The sequence below is a fragment of the Erinaceus europaeus genome, chromosome 9 (genome assembly GCF_950295315.1).
Source record: "Erinaceus europaeus chromosome 9, mEriEur2.1, whole genome shotgun sequence".
Lineage (NCBI taxonomy): Eukaryota > Metazoa > Chordata > Mammalia > Eulipotyphla > Erinaceidae > Erinaceus > Erinaceus europaeus.
Genome location: NC_080170.1, coordinates 105,884,967 through 105,906,994, shown reverse-complemented (window position 1 = coordinate 105,906,994; position 22,028 = coordinate 105,884,967). Strand labels below are relative to the sequence as shown.

General features: G+C 35.4%; 1 protein-coding gene across 7 annotated transcripts in view; it reads right to left on the bottom strand.

Moving 5' to 3' along the window:
- The window catches only part of FGF12 (fibroblast growth factor 12), a 562,336-nt gene that overhangs the window by 150,301 nt on the left and 390,007 nt on the right, over positions 1–22,028 (bottom strand). For all 7 annotated transcript variants that reach the window (XM_060198501.1, XM_007517403.3, XM_060198500.1 and 4 more), the window contains one exon: positions 19,700–19,803. In XM_060198501.1, coding sequence (XP_060054484.1) covers positions 19,700–19,803 — 104 coding nt within the window. The remainder of the gene's footprint in view (positions 1–19,699; positions 19,804–22,028) is intronic.

The following is a 22,028-nucleotide window of genomic DNA, read 5'->3' as shown; positions in this document are numbered from 1 at the left end:
AGGTGGGGTCCAGGGGCTTGAACCTGGGACCATGTTCACTGTAATGTAAGTGTTGAACCAGGTGAGTCAGTGCCTGGCATCTTTACATTTCTGTTAAATATTTTATTTACTTATTTTTTAATGAGAGATATAGTCATATAGATAAAGAGACCATAGCCCTGCTCAGTTCTGGTTGTGGTGCTGAGAATTGAAGTTGGGACCTCAGAGCCTCCAGCATGAAAGCATTTTGCATAACCATTATGCTATCTTCCCAACCACACCCCTATTTTTTTTTTTTTTTTTAAAGGAGAGCGCACTGCTCAACTCTGGCATTTGGTGCTGAGAGAATGATCCTGAGATTTCAGCAGCCTCAGGCAAGAGAGTCATTTACATAACCATTATGCTACTACCCTCCACCCACTCACCCACATATCCCAACTTCTCTTTACTTAAGATGATCTACAGCATAAATTGAAGGAGGAAAAATCTGATAATTTCACTCAGAAGTAGTATAAAGAGAAATCAAACAAATTGAATAAAGTAAAAAAAAAAAAAAAAGCCCTTTTAGACTGTAAGATGAAATGAGAAGATACTGGATGGGAAGGGGGAGGTAGAGTAGACAAATCAAGGAAGTCAGTGTGTGAGCATATCAAAAGCATAAAGCCAAATGAAGGAAAGATGTTACTATCCATGAGGAACCTAAAGTAATGTCCTAGAAGTCGGGGTAAACAAGGATATAAATTTTTACTAAGGGGAAGGAAAAACAATTTTTGGGAAATAAAAAGGTGTGAAAAAGTAGGACTAGCTAATCATAGGGTAAATCTTGATTATTGGTGGGATTTTTAGGATAACCTTTGGGGAAGTGTATGAGTGCTCCCCTTACCTTACAGATAAGGTCTTAAAGGAACAGGGTCTCATAAAAAAAGACTCTAAGACAGATGAGAGCTAATAATAATTGATTCAGCAACTGGATATTGAAATAGCACAGCTGAGTAAGCACAGGACTAGCATATGTGAGGTTCCAGGTTAATTCCTGACACTTCTTGTAATAAAGTGTTCTGACTTCTCTCTTTTTCCATCATATGAAACTATCTCATATGAAGTCAACAATATAAATCATCTTAAAAGAGTAATTGCTTCATTCATTTATTCTTAAAAGTTTATGAGCTCAATGAATGGATAGGCTAAAGTATAAAACTAGCTAAAATCTCTGACTTTGTGGAATTTATAGTCTAGTTGGGGGGAGAGAGAGAGAGAGGCATTAAGTGACTAAATACAACAAACTGGGAATTGGGGTAAGTAAAGAAAAGTAGTACTAAGGGAAAGAAGACACTGATATCTTGGTAGTGAGTGAAACTGAAGCTGTGACATAGAAAATGAGGATGAATTTTTCCAGTTGAATGGAAAGGTCCAGATAAAGGGGAGAGCAAGTAGGCAGAGAAAGAAGCTATAATGTTTGTCATTTAAAATTATTAACTTTGCAATCTAATGGAGAATAGGAGTAAATTAAAAATAAACACAAGAAGAGGAAAGAAGTAAAAGACAGTTAAAGAGAGAAGGAGTTTAAGAAACAGGATATTTACTTCTTATTCCTTTATTGGAAGTTGGGCACACTTTTTTTCATTTAATTTTCAAAGCAGGGTTTTCTGCTTTACATGAAGAGAAAATGAAGTCATGCTAATTAAATAAAGCCCATATAGTTTCAGCCTTAGCTGAGAAATCAAAATGGACAATTCCCAAAGTACTATGAATGTTGCAGAAGAATGTACAGAGCACTTGCTTAGCAGAATGATTGGAAGAAAGACAGAAGCAATCTAACAGGATGCTCACTAGGGATTGAAACACAGACATTTCTGCCAGCAGCCATCTGCACTGTGGCTTTAGGCTGGTCATATTTCCTGTATGGGGCTTTCTTTTCTGCAGCTGTTGAAGAGTATGTGAACCAAAATGACTGTGATAATCCTTTCAGTTTAGAAGAAACTCTGTAATTAAAGAATTCTTGAATAACTATGAATATGGGTATAAGCATAGGCAGTTAGCAAATTTCAGTGGCCAAAGATATTAGATATCATTATATATATATCCTTTTGAACCCGGCTTTTGATGCTCCTGAACCTGAACTGAACTGAACTGTTTGAAGGCCAAGAATTATACATCACCATGTGCATTCATTCATTAAACACTTTGGAACTAGTGTTGAGGGTTTGAGGAGTGCCACTAGGTTCAGTATTTGTTGCTAAGTACAGTGCATGAATACCTGAACTTTTAGACATTCAATAGCTTAGTAATGGAAACAATATTGAAGAATTTAAAAATAATGAGGAATAGTTTACTATTAGAAGCCCCCAAATAGGAGAATACAGGAAGCATTTTGAGAATACAAAGAAGGGAGTAAGTAACAGTGCTAGTGGAGACTTTTGCAACAAATCTCCTTGTATTTTAGCCTGATTTTAAGGAAGAAGAGGGGTTAAGAACATTACAGGGAGATCATGATACGTAAAGGCAAGATGAACAGTGTTCCCTTCCCCCAGCATCTATTTCCGTTATATTGCGGATAAACAGGATTTTAAACATGGGATGTCATCCAAATTGGACCATTCACATTCTTTCATCAAAATCCTAAAGGGAATATTTTAAACTCCTTTTGTGAATTGCCAGGGAATTTATGTGCACCCTTATTTAGAAGAAATAGCTCTTTTAATCAAACAATATATCATTCTCCCACTAGAAATGGACTCAGATCCTTCTGCATTTCAGATGTTAATTGGAATTTACTTACTCTTTTGTAAGGTGCTTGAACATAGCCCATCAACAACTTAGGGGAAAGGATAAAAATGGATTTTATAAAAAGCAATGAAATGCCGTCAAAATCAGGGACTTTTGTCAGCCTAGTTGACAAAAGCATCCACTTGAAGGATGTCCTTGCTAGGTTAGGACACTTTCCTTTTTTTTTTTTTGCTACTGTCAACCTGGGCTCAGCTCCACTAGGAAATGCCTGCCTGGCTGGCAGCTGCTGAGGGATGGCAACCCTTCCTAGCAACAGCTGAAGCCAATCAGAAGCCAGCAGCAGTGATCCTTGCTGTTAAGTGCAGTGACATCTCATTTATCTGGCAACTCCAGTGAAGATTGTATAATGCAGAAGATAATTGCTAGGAGACAGAAACTGACATTCCCAAGCACCCAAAACTACTAAATTTCAGTCAGTGTCTTTGGAAATTTGCCTAAAAATTGTGTATACTTTAACAGACATCACAGTGTAGCTGCCTGAACATATATTTTAGACTAAATAGGCGCAAAGTGGAAGGTTAGTTTCATTACTTCCTGCCATGTGTTGTTCAGTGTACTATTCTCTCTGAATCTTATTTTATTAAAAGGTTTAAAAAGTACTAGATAGTCTGATTAACACATCATAATGAGTCTTGCATGTGAATCATAAATAATAATGAATATCAAAATCCTTTGAAACTCCCAAGCAAATATTATCTGGGTGGTCCGGGAGGTGGCACAGTGGATAAGGCATTGGACTCTAAAGCATGTGTTCCAGAGTTCAATCCCCAGTAGCACGCATACCAGAGTGATGTCTGGTTCTCTCTCTCTATCCTATCATTTCTCATGGATCAATAAATAAAATCTTAAAAAATATATTATCTGGTACTTTATTTTTTACTGGAGAACTAGTATTTAACATAGTTAAAATCTTCAGCTTCCATCTGAGAAATATTGCTAGTCAATCTTTTATTTTCTCACCTGTCCAAGGAAGGTAATGTTAAGACTTAATTTAGGGAGTCTCGGTGAAGACTGTGTGAATAAAGTTTTAGTCCAAACATGTAGTCAGTATAAAAGTGCTAATATAATTATTATAATCATTTTTATGCCATAATTTAATCATTTAAGGGAGAACTTGAAGAGCTGTTAAACCAGGTAGACCTATTAAATAAAACCAAAACAGAGAGCCCTATAACTCAAGATGGATATCCAGGGGATACTGTGTAGTAATCTCTTAGGCCTCACAGCTTTTTGGCACAGTCTTTCATGTTAGAAGTTTATCCTCGGGAGTCGGGCTGTAGCGCAGCACGTTAAGCGCAGGTGGCACAAAGCACAAGGACCGGCATAAGGATCCCGGTTCGAGCCCCGGCTCCCCACCTGCAGGGGAGTCGCTTCACAGGCGGTGGAGCAGGTCTGCAGGTGTCTATCTTTCTCTCCTCCTCTCTGTCTTCCCCTCCTCTCTCCATTTCTCTCTGTCCTATGCAACAACGACAACAACAATAATAACTACAACAATAAAACAGCAAGGGCAACAAAAGGGAATAAATAAAATAAAACAAATATTTAAAAAAAGAAGTTTATTCTCAAGTTTTCTATAGCCTCTAGTGAGCACTAAGCACTGAATTTGCTTTTATTTGTCTCCTGTCAATATCACCTCTCCATTATACCTCAAAATGACTGATGTCACTTCAACACAACATACAGATGGGCTAGTCCTTCTTAGTTGGATGAAGCAGCAGTATCAGATGTAGTGTTTCTGAAAGGTCTTTTTAAATGAGTATCCAGTTAGAAAAATATCTATTTTATTTATTTCACTCAAGATAAGTAGGAGAGAGTGTGTGAGAGGAGGGGGGGAGGAGGAGGCGGAGAGACGCTATAGCAGCATTCTCTGATATATGGAATACTCAAGACCTCAAGCTTGCAAGTTCAACGCTTTACCACTGTACCACCTCTGAAGTGTAAAAATATCTGCTTTTACCTTACTACTAGTTTGTTCTTTTGTATAGACAGAATGGGACATGAGATGTTATTAAATGATGTAGAGTGGTCAATTCCTTATTTTTTAGTTCAAATTCCATTCGAACAAAATAATTTTTGATTTCAAAGAAAGGATGACATATACTATCTCATATATTATATTTTACATGATATACTATCAAAAAATCTGTCATTCAGCTTATAATGGGGTTATTATGACAAATATTTTCTTCTGGTCGCAAATCAGTAGGACTTAACTGATAGAAAACTACATATCTAGGCCAAAATTTTTAAAGTTTCATCTCTACTTCATAATTTCATTTTGAATACCTGAATACTTATTACACTCTCAGAACTTTAGCCCATTCTACCCTGAATATCTTCACTTTTGTACTATTTATCCTGACAGGCCATAGAACTATTTTGAAAACCTGAGTTGTATTACATGTACCTAGTGTGTCTAGCTCATATATTATATAGCATGTGCTCAGTAAATGTTTGCTAAGTAAGTATATTATAATATACTAATGTTATAACCTTTATCAAGCATGCCAAAATATTCCTTTTTATTAGACTGAAATAAAGGAAGACGGAAGAGTTGGAGGAATGGGGGATAAAGAGATACATAGAGAAGGAAAAGATGGAAGGGATGACAAGATGAAGAGGAGAGGAAGAAGGGTGGGTAGAATGGAATGAAGAAATGACAGGGTATAGGATCGCTTGATGTCATCTTTTGATACTTAGAATAATGGGCAACACTGGAGGTACTAAAGGAAATTGGGAATCTAACAGTCTTTATTTTCATATGAGTTTTAAAAACTCAAAGCAAAAAGTGATTTTCAGCAGAGGTAAGATTTGTTTTTTTTTCCTTTTCATCCCCAAGTGCAGGTTGAATTATCCTTTCATTATCTCCCTCCCACTCCACACTCCCAGTCAAATGTATTATCCTTTATATCCACAGTTTCAAAGCACATATTCTTTCAGATGCGAATCCCAGCTCATATTCTAATTTCAAATTAAAAAATGTAAATAAACAATATTCTTAAATAAAATACAAATATTAAACTATTACAATTCATGGAATAATCATTTAATTTTTCAAATAAAGGAAAGAAAGGAGATGTAGGTAGGAGTAGGAAATATGAAAAACCTCAGATTGGAAAGAAGAATTTTTACCCTCTGTCATTTTTGAGCAACTTTCTATGTTTCTCAAATAGTGATAATTACAGTGGTCTCATCAACATTTCTGGGATCCAATGACACTGAAAACATGAGAATTCTTTGGACATTGAAGAATGTACCAAAATATATAGTCAGAATCATTTTATAGGTGCTTGTTCTTGTTTATGTGATCTCTACCATAGTTTAGGAGAAAAGGTGAGAACCCCCATACAAGTTATTTGTTATATAATATATGGATTCACATCTGTTAAATCCTAATCTACTAATTCTATAACATCTAACTGGTATACCAAAAGCATATATTCGCCTTAATGCAAAGCTGAGAATAGCTAAAGGTTCTAGCCATCTAATAATGAGGAAGATGCCTCACTTTCCCGAGAGGTGATATGTTGATCACCAAAAGTGCGGCTGAGGAAATATCCTGTGTAAGCAGAAATGAGGTATTTTAGAAAAGGGACTTTGATATATGGAGTAAGACTTTGATATAGACCAAGGCTATGAGAGCTGTGGTGACAGGTGGAGCATATATGAATATTGTTTAAAATGCAATGGGAAACAAAGATATGGGGAGAAATTATATTTTAAAAGAGTTTTAATTAAAGGAATTAATTTTCTGCAGGTAAAAAATTAGTAACATCAAAATGCACATCCAAGAAAGGCCCAAGATCAATGTTACTTATGAAGAATCTTTTATGACATCATGAAATTCCCTTCAAACTTGTAGACATGACTACCGAATGGAAATAAAATAACAGATGATGAGAACTCTGCCAAGCACACAATCTCAAATGCTCAATATTTTATTACTTAGCATGGACCTAACTCATCACAGATATGATTCAAATCACTCACAGAAAAACCATAAACAACTGAAAATAGATATACCTTATGGTCCAGCAATATCCCTTTTAGGCATTTATCCAGATATATGAAAACTCCGATTCAAAGGGACATATGAACCCTATGTTCATAGCTGAATTATTCACAACAGTCAAAGAGTAGAAGCAACCTCGATGCCCATAAACATTTGACCGGATAAAGAAGTTATGGAACACATACTCATTGGAGAACAATTTGGCTATTAAAAAAGATAGTATATGTCCTTCAGGATCTAGTGCACAGAATAGGAGGTCATTATGCTTAATGAAGTAGAGGAGGGAGTGTTTAGACAATTACTGGATTATTTCACTCACATGAAGAATACAGAGCACTGAAATACGAATTTAATTAAAAAATCAATCTGTCTCTAAGACTTTAGGAGAACTATGGTGTCTATCATTAAAAGACTGAGTGCCACAGAATTTTGGTGGGTCAGTGCTTTGTAGAACTATATACTCCTGTCACCTTATAAGCTTGTAAATCACTAATAAAAAGTAAAACAAAATCAAATTACTCAGGGAAACACAAGAAACATTAAAGTTAGTACTGGGCAAGTATTATGTCACTGAGAACTGGTTTTCTATTTACTACATATCAACAGACCATGTGACCCAGTGTCTCAGGTGACTGGAATTATTTTTAAAAAGTTGTCACCCTGTGAGGGAACAGGATAAGTCAGTGTTTTAAAATAAAGACAGTTCCTATCAGATAATTTTTAACCATGTTGACCAATACATACTGGTCATGTATAGGTTCTTGGTTGCCTCAGAGAGTTGGGTAGCTCAGGTGCTGAGGTGTCTTTCCTTCTCTATGTGAGTGGAAAAGGAGACTTCAAAATGGAAAAATCAGGAGTCGTTAAGTAGCTCAGTGGGTTAAGTGCACGTGGCGCAAAGCGCAAGGACCGGCGTAAGGATCCCGGTTCAAGCCCTGGCTCCCCACCTGCAGGGGAGTCGCTTCACAGGCGGTGGAGCAGGTCTGCAGGTGTCTGTCTTTCTCTCCCCCTCTCTGTCTTCCCCTCCTCTCTCCATTTCTCTCTGTCCTATCTAACAATGACGATATCAATAACAACAACAATAATAACTACAACCATAAAAAACAAGGGCAACAAAAGGGAAATTAATATAATAATATAATATAATATAATATAATATAATATAATATAATATAATATAATATAATATAATATAATATAATATAATATAATATAATATAATATAATATAATAATATAATATAGATGCACAAGGACATACATTCACTGAATAAGAGAGAGAGAAAGAGAGAGATGCTCCTAAGTATCATTTCTCATATTAATTTGGGTAACAATAAAGTCCTCAGTTTTAGAACTATTTCAGTAAAGACCTGGATTTCCATTTTAGTGGATATTTAGAAGATCACCCAATACTATAAAGAGATTTAAAAACCCAGCTGATTGTGGGGAGGGGAGTAGTAATGATGAACTGTTAGAACATTTGAAGAACTGAGATGAGTACATTTAGACTCCACTGAAGTGTTCACATAAATAACATTACTTATGGAGTTGGAGTTGCATTTACTTCCACACCAGCTGAGCCATGCCTCATTGGGGAAATTTTTCTCTGAGACTTTATTTTCCATTTTTCACTACTAAATTAGTCTTTCAAAAGAGTTTGGAATGTGCTTCATTACTTCTTGCATTTTTCATCTGAGACTTAAGAACCACACAACTCAATTTCTTATTCTCATATAACACATATAGTGGAAATTTTACCTGTGTCACTTCATGTAGTACAGAAATAATAAGAAAACAAAAACAGTCTGCTTGTGAATATATACTTGAGAATGAGGATCAAAAAAAGTATAGTTAGGACATAAAGACAGATTTTTTAAAAAATATATACTGCTCTATACTTACATTTCAGATCATAACAATGGCAAATTGCTATCCTGATGATTAAGCAAAAGATACCATTAAAGATTTTCCTTTTAAATTACTTTATTTGGTTTGATAGAACAGAGGGAAACTGATAGGGACAAGGAGAAAGGGAGGGAGAGGAGAGACACCTGCATTCCTGCTTCACAACTCATGAAGCATCCTCCCTGCAGGTGGGGACCCAGGGCTTAAACCTCAGTGCTTGTGCACGGTAATATGTGCACTTAGCCAATTCTGGCTCTTAAAGACTTTCAAGAATAAAATCCACATCCAAATAATATTCACATTTTAAAAAGTCAATCATTATAAAAGCATACAAGTAAGTGCTGAGAAAAAATAGATACAAGTCTATTGTAACTGTCCGAATCCCATATTAACTTCATATATAACCTGGGATCTCAAAAGCAAATATGCTATATAGGTTGGGTGGTACATGAAATTGGCAATATAATAACAAAACAGACAACCTAAAATATCACAAATTCAGATCTATTAAGGCTCTTCAAAATGCTAAACCTTGCAGCAACTCACTCTACTCGATTGAGCACCAGAGCAAGTTGCGTGCCCATCATTATTATCAAAAGGTTCTATTACATGAATTTCAAGTGCCCCAGTATTATACAAAGGAAGTATAATAAGCACAAAGTATGATAGCAAAATAATTGTGGCAATGCCGGTAGATAAAACCTGGATTAATAGCCACGACTCACAGAGTAATACTCAACTATGATTTGAGATGTGCTTATTATGTCTAATGATGAAGGTGAAAACAAGCTGAACTGAGAACAGATACAGTTGTGCCTCCACTATTTCAGTATCTTACAGGAGATTTTCAAGCAATTCTATCAGAAATAAATGATATAAAATACATGTTTGATTATAAAAATAAAATGTTATGAATATTTCTTTAAATTTTATAATGGGCTTCAAATTTAGGTTTGCTTAAAACATATTTAAAATGGCACCAGAATTTCAAATTTCCAAGTATATAGAGAGAATCTGCTGCAAAGTACTAAAGTGTGTTGGCTAAATAGAGAAACATAGATATATTTCTATTTTTTTTATTAGATATACCCCAGATGCGATTTTAAGATGTAGAAAATTTGAGAATATTCCAGGAAACATTATTAAATTTAGCCAAAGAGAGGAAGAAAACACATATACTATTTAAAAGAGACATAATCAAGTGTGTCACACCTTATTAACAGATATATACGTATACAATTTTTATTCCTGGCAATCATAACTTAAATCTCATACTTAGTTAACAAATTCAAATACTACCAGACCTAGAATATTAGTCTCCATATAAGAACTCTTTTTTTTGTACCATTCTACAAAATATTCTGTGGTCAAAATTGATAGTGTTTACATTTGTAGTTCAACCCATAGTGAAAACAGAAATACTACTATATTTTCACACCCTTTTCCACACTTTGCTCCTACAGAGTGTTAAAATTTTGTCACACCTCACCAATGTGAGGAAATTCACACCCTTCTGTTGCTTTAAGCAAATAAAATACAGTTCAATTAATGAGACTTGAATCCACTAGAGAAAAATATATTATTTACTTTTAAATCTCAATTTCACAATGTTTACACTGATATTTTAAATATAATTAGTTTTCTCCCATCGAAGTTCTAACCAGGCCCGACCCTGCTTAGCTTCCGAGATCAGAAGAGAGTATAATTAATTTTCTAAATAACAGTACAGATGACATTATATGAAAATAATATATAGTTCACCCAATGTGTGCAATTTAATGGGCTTTATTTTTTTAATTTTTAAAAAAATTTAATATATTTTAATGCTGTGCAATTAATATCACATCAGCTTGAGAACATTCTCATTGTCCTCCAAAAGCAACTCCACTCTTTTAATAGTGAACTACCTCATTCAACACTATACAATCATTAGTTAGCTTTTTGTCTCTATAAAGGTATCTACTTTGGATATTTTTTCATAAATTTAATTATACAGTATTTTAACTTTTGTGAATGGCTTCTTCATTTACTATAAAATGTTCATGATTCATCCATGTTTTAGCAAATATAAGTAAGTATCCTGATCGACAAATAAATATTCCAAGGTGTAATGTGGAAGTGCCAGACTGTCTTCCAAAATGGCTGCATAGTTTTACATATCCATTAGCAGCTTAATGAGGTCTCAGACTCCTCCATGATGCCAATATTCTGCTCTACATTTACTATTAGGTGTCTTTTTAACATAGCCGTTCTAGTGGGTCCAGCATCATTGAATGCTTGGCTCTAGACTTATGATTATATAAGAAGACAAGAGCCTTTAACAAACCACTGTGTGGGTATCTCTTTTATCCTCTGATTAGTTCAATTCCTAATTGATACAGGGAACAGCACACAAATTTTTCATTAAGTACTGGATTAAATACTGGTCTTGAGTGGCTGGGGAGGTGGCTCAATGGGGAGAGTACATTTATTGCTGATAGGAGGCCCCAGACTTAATCCCTGATACAGTGACAAGAGTGGAACTTTGGTCCCTTTCTTTCTTTCTTTCTTTCTTTCTTTCTTTCTTTCTTTCTTTCTTTCTTTCTTTCTTTCTTCGTGCCACCTTCCTCTCTCTTTCTCTCTCTCTCTCAAATATACAAGTAAATCTTTTTAAAATAATAGGTTTAGGGAGTGTGGTGGTAGCGCAGCAGGTTAAGCTCATGTGGCACAAAGCGCAAGGACTGGCATAAGGATACATGTTCGAGCCCTAGTTCCCCACCTGCAGGGGGAGTCGTTTCACAGGCAGTGAAGCAGGTCTGCAGGTGTCTGTCTTTCTCTCCCCCTCTCTGTCTTCCCTTTCTCTCTCTGTCCTATCCAACAACGACAACATCAATAGCAACTACAACAATAAACAATAAGGCAGCAAAAGGGAATAAATAAATAAGAATAATAGGTTTGAAAAAATATAGGTTTGAGAAGTAAAATCAGAAAAAGAAGAATTTCAAATTAGACAGCATGCATGCAAAAGTCAACATTTCAGATCATTCACTGAGCTTTATTCTATATAGAATCAGTTACAATGTGACTGCATAATTAGTGCCCAAAGTCTCAATCCAGACTTTTTGGAGAGTCATACAGATGCTCTTAATAATCACACTGAGTCAACAGGTATAATCTGGAACTCTCCTGGATAAACTGTGGCAGTGTTTCCATAGGAGACAGATATTCTCATCGGTCTTAAAATAAAATTTCTTTTCAAAAGATGATGGTTACTGTTGACACATTGCACACACATTTCTATCTAAAATATTTTCGAAATTTGCTTACCAGATTTAAAAGTTGTGTGTTGCAAAAACAAATGTTAGGGATAGCATAAATCATATGCTCTAACCTTGTCTGATATCATTCACACTGGATCACCTATCACTTCATTTCATTTTAAATGTATATTGTCATTACATCTCTACAATATGGCATAAGGATGTCAACTGGAAACCTGCTGATTTGCAGGTCAGGAGCTAACTCAATGGGTAGAGTATACACCTTACCATGTTGGAGGCCCTGGGTTCAATCCCTAATTGATGAGCCCAGGGGCACCATGGGGCAGCATTAGAGGAACTCTGAGTGGTGTAATAGTCCATGGTATTCTTCCCTCCCCCACTTTATTGGGAGATTAATGTTTTACAGTTGACAGTAAATACAATAGTTTGTATGTTCTTAACATTTCTCAGTTTTCCACATAACAATACAACCCCCATTAGGTCCTCTGTCATCCTCTTCTAGGACCTGTACTCTCCCCCACCCCCACTCACCCTAGAGTCTTTTTGTCAGTGTTTCCTTTTTATAAATAAAATTTTTTTAAAAAACCCAAATGTTGAATGATTTCTTTGAGGTTAACTTTGAGGGCAAAGCAGCACTTGTATTGTATTTAAGATCACCAGTGCAACCAAAGTGCACCTATTGTATGGAATTTATTCCACCTGTACATAGAATAGCCAATTCTTCTAAATCCCATAAATATTTATTGAAATTTTCCTTTCATAACTAAATGTATTTAATTTTGAAAAATAAGTACCCTAGATGAATATTATATAATGCATTTGCTGTCCACCAGAAAAAAACAGAATCCAAGAGCTAAGATTTCAAAGCAAAAGTGGAACCTAATTCTTATTGATACGTGTAACTGGAAGGTAGCATGTGCCAGCTAACATTTAAGCTGAGCTACAAGGAATGTTAAAAATTACACAGAAGGGGCCAGGTGGTGGCGCACCTGGTTAAGTGCACACATCACAGTGCCCAAGGACCAGGTTCAAGGTCCCCACCTTCAGGGGGAAAACTTCACAAGTGGTGATGCAGGGCTGCAGGTGTCTCTCTGTCTCTCTCCCTACCTGCTTCTTGCCTCAAAAAAAAAAAAATTACATAGAAATAGACTAGAAAGAGACAAATAGCATTATTTTTATCTTTCACATATTTTATTTTACATCTCTACAACAATTACATACAATATTTTATCACCAAATTTTTAAACACAGTTTGTAAAATACTCCTATAAAAATATATCAAAATGTTTATCTATGACTATTTGTCTCTTTTTCCTCTGTTTCTGTCTATCAAAAAAAATTACTAAATCAGAAAGTGACTCTAGGTAACCTACTCAAAACTTGGCATTGAAATGAGAATGGTCTTGAGGATTATTCTGTCTACCTTTGAAATTATCCCAAACATTCTGTAACAAGTAAGATAGGTCAAATATCTAGAAAGAAAAGGACTTTGTGCTTTGCTCACCCACATTTTCAGAGAAAATGAAAGATAAAAGGATATAAAAATCCAAATTAAAACTGGTTAAATAACAAAAATAGAAAATTAAAGGCACTATTTTATAAGGTAAACATACAGGAAATTCAGTCTGATTATGAGATAGTACTTCCTAAATATTGCTAATTTAAAGAATGGAAGTATCTAACATTCGTGATAATGTTTAGTTTGAGAAAATACTCTTTCTTAGAACTTTAAGCTACTCTAATTTATAAATATATCATTTAATATCATTTCATTATTTTGATCTTTCACAAGAAAAGCACAATGAATATAAAAGTAACAGATCAAGCAAGAGGTGCATTCAATGAAAACTACATAATTGCTAAAATTAAAAAAAAAATACATGGAAAAAAATCCTGTGCTCATGATTAGAAAAAAATTAAAATTGTTAAAATATCCAGACTACAAGAATAGCTTGTAGAGTAAATTCAACTACTCTTCAACATTTGGTATTGGGGAAAACTGGATATTTTTTGCAAAAAAAATATTTTCTATCACACACAAAAGTAACTTATAATTATTTTAAAACTTAGATATAAGAACTAAAGCTGGAAAATCCCTAGAAGAAAACTTAGAATAAATGTTCTTTTTGCAAGTATAGACATAATGGCATAATGAAAGGAAAGAGATTAAGTCAAAACCACACAGACCCATTTGCTAATTTACCCTGGAAAAAAAACCTTGAAATTATTTTTCAAATCTTGCTTTTCAGCTAGGACCAGTGGAGGCTGGATCACAGCAACTAAAAGTTTTTAAGAAGTAAGGGCAAAACTCAGAGATAGAGAAGAGGGCAAGACAGAGAGAAATCTATCTACAGAGCAAAATTCCAAACTGATAAAGAACTACTTCTAAATTCTAGTACAGAAATCTAATCTAACTCTAATAATTTCAGCCAATCACTAGTTGAAAATTTAATTCATCACAAAAATTAATTTTAAGCAACTCTAACAAAGTTTTATAAGAAAGTTCAGAAAGAGTTAAAGATTTTCAGTAAAAAATAGCCAGACTGTGAGACTGTGAAAGCAGGAAGAAATAAATCAAGAGCAGACAGATCTTAAAAAACAAAACAAAACACCCCCGGCTCCCCACCTGCAGGGGAGTCACTTCAAGGGTGGTGAAGCAGGTATGCAGGTGTCTTATCTTTCTCTCCCCTCTCTCTCTGTCTTCCCCTCCTCTCTCCATTTCTCTCTGTCCTATCCAACAACAAAGCAACGTCAACAATGGCAATAATAACCGCAACGAGGCTGCAACTACTAGGGCAACAAAAAGGGCGGAAAAATGGCCTCCAGGAGCGGTGGATTCATGGTGCAGGCACCGAGCCCAGCAATACCCTGGAGGAAAAAAAAAAAAAAAAAAAAAAAAACCAAACAAACAAACAAAAAAAAAAAACAGGAGACAACCAAAAGTGAAGGACATAGTGGTTTGAAATCACAAAATAGATGGCATTAATTCCAGAGTAAATGATTTTGAATGCTATGAATATAAGTTGTTTAAGTATTACTAGAAGAAGAGACTGGAAAATGTGGTGGAGAAATAAAATATACATGAGCTTAGAGTTAAAGTTTTCAGAATGATTATTTAGATTAAAAGTACTTTCACAGTACAGAAGTAGTCATTATAATCAGTTTGTGCAATATGCTGTATACATAGAAAAAAAAATTTTCCAAAAAGATTGCATACAGTGGAAAGTATATTAAGCTGACAACAAATCTCTGACAATCAACAAGAGATGCCTGAAGTAAGTGGAATATAATTTTCAAAGTGCTGGAGAAAATATTTACCTAAACAGAATTTTCTAACTATCTGCAACTCAATATTGTAAGTGAAAGAAGCATTTTTTATGATTAGCAAAAAAAAGTGAATTCACCATCTACAATCCACACTCACAGTAATATTTATTTAGAAGAGGAGGAAATTTAAGAATTCAGGGGGACCATATTTGATACATATATACATACATAAAAACTATGTATAATTATTTCAAAAAAATGAATTTAAATATTAGCTATATCATAATACTAGCTCTAGTATGTATAATTTTATTCAAGTGCAATTTATGAAATCTACGAGAAGAGCAGTAGTAGTTAATAGAAAACTTCCTGAAGTCTGAGGATGTACTGCTTGGGATGAAAATGAAAACATTAAAACTATTTAACAAAGCAACATAATAGCATGTTCATATGTCTGAAAAATAAAGGTAACTAAACAATAAAGAGACAGTAAAATTCATATTTACAAAGCAGCAGCATAAGAAAAAAATGACTTAATAATACAAAAAAAATCAAAACAAAAGACCAGAGAAGCAAAGGTTCTACAAACATAAAAAATACAAATAAAACTATGTAAAAAATGAATCCAGAGTAATCAGTCATTTCATTAAATAAATAAGGGCTAAACCTATGTATAAATCTATGAAAACACATGATTTTCAAAATGAATCCTATAAACTTATCTAGGCAACCTACCATTTATAACCCACTTTTAGTGTCTCCTGGTGAGGATAGGGTAAAGAAGTTACAATGGAACTAATCTCTAATTTAAATCAATACCAAGCAAGTCAACACAACTAGATAGGTGATGCCATTTGGAAATTTCTCTTGAATTCTAGATCAATTTGTTCAGGACTTTTGCACTTAGTCCTTTAGTTCCCCTACCCCTATACCAGCCAGCCACTCTATGGCCAGCCACACTATGACTGTTTATTGGTGTGTTTAACAAATCTGTAAAATAAGGAACTCCTTTATGGGGGTTGGGTTGTAGTGCAGTGGGTTAAACGCACATGGTGTGAAACTTGAAGATCAGCATAAGGATCCTGGTCCCAGCCTTTGGCTCCCCACCTGCAGGGGCTTTGCTTCACAAGCGGTGAAGCAGGTCTGCAGGTGTCTGTCTTTCCCCATCTCTGTCTTCCCCTCCTCTCTCCATTTCTCTCTGTCCTATCCGGCAACAACAATAATAATAACTACAACAATATACACCAAAAGGTGGAGTCTATGCTCACAGCATTTTTTAAACTCATCACCGTGTATGCTAGTGCTCTCCTCCAGAGGCTTGCTTCATAGAAAGGAGTAGCACAAGTTGATGATACCTTGATAGTCAGTTCTCTTTCTGCTCTGTCTCCCCCAGTATCTGACTCCACATATCAACATGTCTAGTTCTACATACACTGCTCAAAATTAAAAGCTGGGGATTGGGCACGCAGCGGTTCCAGCCCCCCCCCCCGCTCCCCACCTGCAGGAGAATTGCTTCATAGGCAGTGAAGCAGGTCTGCAGGTGTCTATCCTTCTCTCCTTCTCTCTGTCTTCCCCTCCTCTCTCCATTTTTCTCTGTCCTATCCAACCACTAATGACATCAACAATAACAATAATAACCACAACAAGGCTACAACAAGGGCAACAAAAGGGAGGAAAATGGCCTCCAGGAGCAGTGGATTCATGGTGCAGGCACTGAGCCCCAGCAATAACCCTGGAGGCAAAAAAAAAATTAAAAGCCATGGGTGGGTGAGATAGTTCACCTGGGAAGATGCCTGCTTTGCCATGGGCTAAATACACAACCCAAGCTAGGGAACACCAGCAGGAAGTTCTACATCCCTAGGGGGACGGGAACTTTGGTGCTGTGATGTCTCTTGCCCTCGCTAGTTCGCTGACTTATTTATTTATTTATTTTATTTAATATTTGCCTCCAGGGTTATCGCTGGGGCTTCGTGCCAGCACTACGAATCCACTGGGGCAGATGGCCATTTCCCTCATTGGACAGGACGGAAACACACATACACACACACACACACACACACACACACACACACATACACACACACTCCTATCTCCTGCCTAAAAAGGACCTGTGCCAATGATGGGGATGCATTCTGAGAAATGTGTCCTTTCTCAAGTTTGTCATGTTGTTAACAACATAACGTTTGTTTGTTTGTTTTTTTGTTTGTTAACCAGGTGCCCAGCAGTATAAAACACTATGACATGGGGCTGGGCAGTAGCACACCCAGATGAACAAACATGTTACTATGTGCAAAGACCTAGATTCAAGACCCTGCTCTTTACCTGCATAGGGCAAGCTTAACAAGCAGAAAAGCACTGTTGTAGTTGTCTCTCTTTCTCTCTCCCTTTCTATCTCCCTCTCCCCTCACAATTTCTCTCTGTCCTATCAAATAAAAGGAAAAATTGGCTGCAAGGAGAAGTGCAATCTTTGAACAGATACAGAATCCTAGCAATAACCCTGTTGACAAAAATAGAATAAAATAAAAAGCTATGACTTTATGATAGATATGATGACCAAGCAATAGGATTTTGGGGTCTTTGTTGACTGAAAAGTAATTATGGCCTTCATACTGTTGTTGACTCTGTGTGTTTTCTGTTTCCAGATCTTTGGAAATCAACTCTGGTCCAAAGTCCTGAAGTCCACAGAATTTGAAAACTTCTAATCACAATGAAAAACTTCAAAGAAGTATAGTAAATGAATAAGGGATTGGGGAGGGTTGGGTGGCGGTGCACTCAGCTGGGTTGAGCACACACATTACCATGTGCAAGGACTGGGATTCAAGCCCCTAGTCCCCACCAGCAGTGAAGTAGTACTGCAGATGCCTTGTTTTCTCTCTCTCTATATCCCTATCTCCCACTTCCTCTCAATGTGTCTCTATCTGTATCATAAATGAATAAAATATTTTCAAAGAAATTAATAAGGATCTTCATAATATAAGTGCAATATAGTCTACTTACACTTACTTGACAACTGTTTAAATTTTTGCAGTTACCTCCATGTCTTAGTTTGCATTATATTTAAGATATTTTTTATTTTTAATTTTTTAAATTTATTTATAAAAAGGAAAGATTGACAAAATCGTAGGATAAAAGGGGTACAACTCCACACAATTCCCAACACCAAAACTCCATATCCCATTAGCTCCCCTGATAGCTTTGCTCACTAGAACTCTTTAACACAATGACTTGTTATCTTTCTGTTATTATTACACTTAAAATATAGACTCATAAAAACAGAACATTAAGAACTCATATTTATTATGCACTAAGAAAGTTCATTGTTATAATCAAGAAACTACCTTTAAGTATTAGTTTGATTAGAAATTGTTGAAAAATATGACTCTACACATCTAGTATAATGTAATTTCATATCTAAGTACATTGAGAAATAAAACAACTAAGAACTCTCACACAAATGTACTGGCAATAAGCAAGCATAATGTAGAATAGAACTATTTAGTTAAATTTAGGAAAAGCTTCATAAACGCTATTTAATAATTAATATATAGCCTATTACATACAAGTGAATTTTGAGATTAAGATTGTATTACTTACTATGATCATAGGAAATAAGGGGAGAAAACCAGGCTTTTCAAGGATATTTATTTTTGAACTACAAATAAGCAATTCCCTTATGGTGAAACATAATTTTACACACACACACAAACACACACACACTCGGTGCAGCCACATTCTCTCAAAGCATAAATTATCATATTGAGAGACAGGAATCAGAATAGCATTAACTACTTTAAAATATGTCACTGCTAACAATGTTGCCACCGCTGCTACTTAATTTCATCAGCTTAGAATTTTTAAAATGATAGATGACATGATGTCCAGCACTCTTACTGTAAAGGTCTAGAAATTAAGCCAAAGAGAGGAGGTGAGTTATCCAAAAGAATATAATATATAAAAATAGATGTACGCATTCCAGTCCCTAGTCAGAGGTTATTTTATAAAAATTATGCTGGTTGCTGAAGTGACCAAACACCCCAGGAATCTGACATATTAGGTACTACATATTTATTACGTACAAACAAAAACACAAGCTATTCTTAAAATTCTTTCTTTACAATAAGGCAAAGAGAACTCAAAGACAAATTATTTAGCATCTTAAACCAGCTTCTACACCTTAAGGAAGCATAACAGGAAATATAAAAAATATTACTCTTTAAACTAACAAAAAGGTAAGATTTAAAAGCTAGACTAGAAAGTAGGAGCAAAATGAAAAGAATTTAGTGTTGCAAAAAAAACAACCTGATCTTACTCAGTAGGGCATAGCATTCTAAGCTCTAAAATCTTCATGATAATTCCAATATACTAGGTCAGAAATTAGAAAATAACTTCAAATTTTTTTTTCTAAAACAATTGTCCCATTATCTCAATCAGGGTTAGACACATAAGCTTGCATGAGCACAGACATGTATATACATACACTACCAAGTACTTACTGAGCTGTAGAGATAGCCTTCACCATTCATGGCCACATAGAGGCTGGCCTTCACCCCTTGGATGGCCACCACACGCAGGCCCACGGGAATTAGATTGAATAGGGCTGGAGGGAAAAGAAAAAGAGAAGCATTAGTGACCTTTTTGAATAAATCATCTTGCTTCTTAAGGGGAAGAATGTTTTAAAAGAGAGAAGGAATGAGTGGGGAGAAATGACTGCTTGTCACTGTACCACCACTATTTATCTATGTGACATCAGGTAAATCACATAAATTCATCTGTAGTTATTGCTAGTGCAGGCACAAGTCTCCCTTTTGTGACCCTGAACATTGCCTTGGACACGGAAAATTAAAATACAGATCACTGGCACGTTCTTAGTCTCAGTTGTGGGAACAGAGCATTTTACTTATAAATTTACATACATTTCCAGTTTACATATGGCATAATTCATCTAAAATCTCAGACCACACATTTAAATGGCAAGATTCATCTGTATGTGACTCCTTGTACAGAAAGGAAGAAGATATTTTTATTCCTTACACTAGACAAAAGGGTCATAACCAAAATACAAAAAAAAAAAAAAAAAGCTCACTAAACTCAGCAACAACAACAAAACAGAAACAACCCCATTCAAAAGTGGCAAGAGGACATGGGCAGAGCATGCACCAAAAAAAGACATCCAAGGACCAACAGACATTTGAGAAAACAGTTCAAGTCACTGATTATCAGAAAAATGTAAATATATACAACAATGATATACCTCTTCACTCCTGTGAGAATGTCATAAATCAGAAAGGATAGTAACAACAAATGTTGAAAAGGTTGTGGGTATAATGTAACCCTCCTGCACTACTGGTGGGAATGTAAATTGCTTCAAAGCCTGTGAAGTGCAGTCTGGAAAACTCTCAGAAGGCTAGAAATGGATCTAAGCTATGCCTCAGCAATTCCTCTCCTGGACATATATTCTAAAGAAACAAGCACACTCATAAAAAGTGATCTGTGTATACCTATGTTCATAGCAGTTCAATTTGTAATAGCCCAAAATTAGAAGCAACCTAGGTGTCCAACAACGGACAAGTGATTAAAAATGCTGTGGTGTATATACACCATTTAAGAATGACAAATCCACCTCTTCACCTAATCTTGGATGTAGGTTGAAGGAATCCTGTTAAGTGAGATAAACCAGAAAGAAAAGGATAGATCTGGGATGATCTCACTTTTGGGTAGAACTTGAGAAACAAGAACAGAAAAGAAGAATACAAAGTATTAGACTGTGATATTGCATCAAATCAAAGAAACTGGGGAAGGAAGGCAGTAAGGCAGTTGGGGGGCTGGGGGTGGGGAGGCTTTCCAGTGCTGGTATACATGATGGACCTAATTTGGGAATGAGAGTGTTATTCAAACATCTATCTCAGTAAGATGAGAAACTGTACTCATATGACACCTGTACTATAAATCAATAAGCTCCCAATTTAAAAAAAAAAAAAAAGGCAGGATTCAGTCCACCAAGGAATTTTGATATGTGGAAATGCACTCTTGAGACAACTATTTAAATCAACATTTCCTCAATAAGATGACAAAAATATAATGAAGCTATTACTGTACATGACTTATAAATTCAGTCATTTTCATTTTAATATTTTATAAAGATATTTTCTGTATAGTGAAGTTGGAAAGCATTAATATAAATATGGTCTGATTTAAAAACTGATTTATCACTGTGTTACTTAATGAGTTTATATTCAGAAGCTTAGTCAGTATTTCAACAATAATAATGCAATATCTTTGTGCAACACATAATTTTCAAAGTGCTGATAAATTCAACCATATATTTGACTTTTAACCACAAATACGGAAGAATTTAAACAGGAATGATTAGTCTAATTTTTAGAAGGGCAAACAAGTTTATACAGGTAGGCCTGGTAAAATTTCATCTCAGCAAATATTTTTCAGTTCCTGATTGTTAGTTATCAGTCCCATGTTACATTTCTTCCTAATTTTACAATTTAATTACCCCTAGTCACCATTCTCACATCATACAAAGTAATAGATGCTTTTACTGTATAGCAGTTATCTGTGACTATAGAGTCAATACTAAGTAATGAAATGTAGGTCTAAGGGTCTTTATATCTGCTAAGACTTCTTTTTTTAAATGTGGTATACTGCGGCCCTTGCCCTCTCCTCCTTTTTTCTTTTTCTTTTTGCCTTATTGTTATTTGGGTAGGTAATGGGGTATTGAGGCTGAGACCATGAAAACAAAGGCTATCCCTGAGGGAATGATGACAAGTGAGCCCAAAGGAGTTGGATCCCATGAGAGCGCTTTGTGGAGCT